Here is a 3,406-nt window from a genome sequence, read left to right on the forward strand (position 1 = left end):
TCCTCAAACTTTTTGGGCTGGGCAGGTAATGGGCTTGTCTTTTGATCTTGGCGTGCTGAATTTAGGCCCAAACAGATCCGAAGAGAATTGTGCATGCCAGAAAAATATAAAACCTCCAATTTGGAGGACAAAAGTACATGTACTCAGATCTACAATACAAATCCACCAGGTAATGGTGGTAACGGCAAATCCAGAGTTTAAAGACATATTTTATGCCTTAATATGCATTAATTCTTTCTCCTTTTTCTTTCTCTGATTTGAAAATCAACTTCATTAATGAATAAATGTTTACAATAAGTACATGATTAATTTAACCAAGCATGAATTTTCTTGTGATTAAATCCTAAACATTCTATTATATATGCTCAGAATTCTAAGTTTTGGTTCATCTGTTGAGGAGCATTCATACTCCATGCGGAGAGGGTCTGGACTGTAACAGGCTCAGTTCCATTGTTGAAGACGAACAAGTGAGCAGCATCGTTAACGGCTAGTGTGGGATAAACCCTTGAGGTGATGCATGTTTTTCCTCCAGCTCCGAAACTTTCAACAACCGAATGATCAATCTGCAGTTTTAAAAAAAAAAAAGAAAAAAAAAGAACGAAAATAGTCATTATTTATTAATTAAGGAATTAATAATATAAATGAGTTACTAATTGAGAAAGGAAGTGAAGGGATTAAGTTTTCGTACCAAACTCCTGAGTGAAATCTTCTTATCAGCAGATAAATCTACATCTACAAAGCCAGCAAATGATGGTCTATACAACTTTTCATTAAACGGCCTCAATGAAGAACTGTCACATCCAATAAAATTAAGAGTTAACGAATGTGAAGGAATAGTTCCCCGGTGAGTACAAAAAAAAATGGAAGTAAATCGATGTTATTAAATATCAACAATGTATCAAATACTGTAAACTACTATCATTTTTCGATAATAAATTAAGAAGAGTAAGACAAAGACAAACCTTTTTGCGTCAGAGCACATGAGAACCTTATGCTTATTCTCTTTAGTTTTAAAAACTCTAAAGAAGACAGGAGTAAACTCCTCCAGGTTTTGAGAAGCCAGTGTCAAGAGCCCGAATGGACCGACGCCACCTGGAACGTCCGAACGCCTTAGGCTGCAGACGGTTTGGGCATCGAGGTTGGCCCAGTTAGGATCAAACTCCTCGGCTTTTTCCAAACTCCCAAAGGAGAAGGTAACTTCAACGTCGGCCTGAGCAGCAGTTATTCCTTTTACTTCAACATGCTGTCCCTGTTCCACATTTTGATTGTTCATGTCCACCTTTTGCCCCCTCAAAGTTTCTAATTCTTTGATAGGCCATTGAACCACTTGTTTAGCATCGGGGCTTAGCCACACCACCCTTGGAATTGTCTACAAAATTATAACAATCCAAAAAATGAAGCTATCTTAGTATATATGGCAGTGCACATATATAATTGCTATACAAAGTAAGGAGAGAAATAAAACTATGGGATCAGTTGGTGAGTTGGATTATATGATTGGAAACAATTCACAATCCTAGTAAGATATATGTTTGGTGGTCTTAAAACAACTAGGCCCAAATCTAATTGGATTATGAATCCCGCCAAAGAGTTCGTTTTCACTTGGATGAGATTATGTCAAATCCTGTTAGGCCATGTAAATAACACACTTCAATCCAACATACCATTGGATTAGTGTTATCCGCTCCAATCCAATTTTACCTCATAATCCAACTCAATCTCAATCCCGAAACATGTCCTTAATCGAATGAAAAAAAATACAAAATAAAAGGTTAGCAATCATGTACCTGAACTCCAGCCCATCCCTTAGCTTTATCATCGTCAGCAGCATCTGACTCGTTAGCCCAGCCCCACAAAATCCTCATATTCTTTGAAGGATCAAAGAAAGTCTTGGAAGCATAAAAGTTTCCATAATCCAATCGCAACCCAGCTCGACCATCCACCGAAGTATTATCAGGCACGTACCTATCTTTCTCAGGAAAATATTTTCCAAGTGTATAGTACTCATACCTAGTCTCATCAAGGCTCACCTTCAAAATATGTTTCACATCCTCACCAACTTTTGATGTGTCCACTCCACTCCTCCCATTCAATGCCAAAGGAAAAAAGTCGGGGCACTCCCACATGCCAGTTTCGGGAGCAGAGTGAAGAGGGTGCTTGGCCTTCACCCAGTACTTGAAATCAATACTTCTATACAACCAAGCCATCCCTCTATGCTTTCTCTTGCCACCCACCAAAATCCTCCAATGACCATTATGCCACCATGCAGTTGTTGGGTCACGAAATTGGCTCGAGTTCATCTCCTGGCTAGGGACAACTAGGGGGTTGTCATCGGGTTTGATCCATTCCCGAAGGAATGGGTCGGAGTAATTGGCAGGAACGGCGTAGTTTTGGATCTGATGCTTGTCCGCGTCGAGTCCTGTGTAGAGGATGATGGGCTTGTTGCCTGGAAGAATGGTGGCGGAGCCGGACCAAGTGCCGTTTATGTCAAAGGGTTTGGAAGGGTATATGGCTGGGGGGAGGGCTTCCCAGTTGATGAGATCTTTTGATACTGAGTGAGCCCACACAATGTTGCCCCACACTGCACCTCTGGGGTTGTACTGGTAGAACAAGTGGTAGATACCATTGAAGTACATGGGTGCTGTAAATTTGCAAAAGAAAATAAATTTGAGTGTTATCTTTCTAGATTTTGGAAAAGAAAAAAAAAGAGGCAAAAAGTCTTTCATGTAGGGAAAGAGTACTCACCATTTGGGTCTGTTGATAGTTATCAGAATATTGGCCGCCATGGAAAGGAACACAAGATAAAAGTCAGTGAGTGTAACATTAATAATCAATGGTTAAAGGGATGATAGAATTTATGTAAAACAGAGTTCGTATTCGTATCATACTTACCGTTAATCCAGTGCTTTGGAGGCTGAAAGTGATAACCAGTTCTATGGAGTTGCTTCACCTCAACGGCAGCAGCATTCTGAAGCCTGGAGTATATGTTGTGTGAGGCCTCAACGCCATTGTTGTTTATGACCAGAAAAACAGAAGCAGCAAAGACAAAAACCAGACCCAACTTTTTATTCAACACAGTATCCATTAGATCCATAGATCCTGCAGAGAATGTATCAAGGGAAGGAACTAGATTGAAAAAATATCGGGAAATGCTTTGGGATAAATAGGGCCTGGGTTATCTATATATAGCACTAGACTTTGAGAGAAACAAGAGTTTGAAGTTCTTGACGCCATGCATACCCTACATTACAAAACAAGAAAAATCAACCAGGACGGTTGCATTAGAGTTGTTTTCCTTGTTTTCCGTACTGGATTAGAGTTGGATGTTTTTGTTTTCGTTAAGGATTACGACAGGTATGTTTGAAACACAAACAACCTTATTATCTATAGAAAGCTTGTGCAGGGT

General features: G+C 39.7%; 1 protein-coding gene across 1 annotated transcript; it reads right to left on the bottom strand.

Annotated features, from left to right (window-relative positions):
* On the bottom strand, positions 254 to 3,134 carry LOC18770070 (beta-fructofuranosidase, insoluble isoenzyme 3). Its single transcript, XM_020569177.1, has 6 exons — positions 2,893 to 3,134; positions 2,746 to 2,754; positions 1,788 to 2,641; positions 963 to 1,369; positions 689 to 791; positions 254 to 563 (listed from the first exon to the last, which is right to left on the bottom strand). Exons 1-6 carry the CDS (start codon positions 3,092 to 3,094, stop codon positions 366 to 368), a joined length of 1,773 nt encoding a protein of 590 aa, XP_020424766.1. The 5' UTR covers positions 3,095 to 3,134; the 3' UTR covers positions 254 to 365.

Source organism: Prunus persica, chromosome G7, assembly GCF_000346465.2.
Source record: "Prunus persica cultivar Lovell chromosome G7, Prunus_persica_NCBIv2, whole genome shotgun sequence".
NCBI lineage: Eukaryota > Viridiplantae > Streptophyta > Magnoliopsida > Rosales > Rosaceae > Prunus > Prunus persica.

Excerpts from the sequence above, each read along its gene's own strand:
- LOC18770070 (XM_020569177.1), bottom strand. The coding sequence starts at position 3,094 with ATGGATCTAATGGATACTGTGTTGAATAAAAAGTTGGGTCTGGTTTTT. Across the intron at positions 1,370-1,787 it reads AGGGATGGGCTGGAGTTCAG|ACAATTCCAAGGGTGGTGTG; the intron begins GTACATGATTGC and ends ATAATTTTGTAG. Across the intron at positions 564-688 it reads AGATTTCACTCAGGAGTTTG|ATTGATCATTCGGTTGTTGA; the intron begins GTACGAAAACTT and ends TTAAAACTGCAG.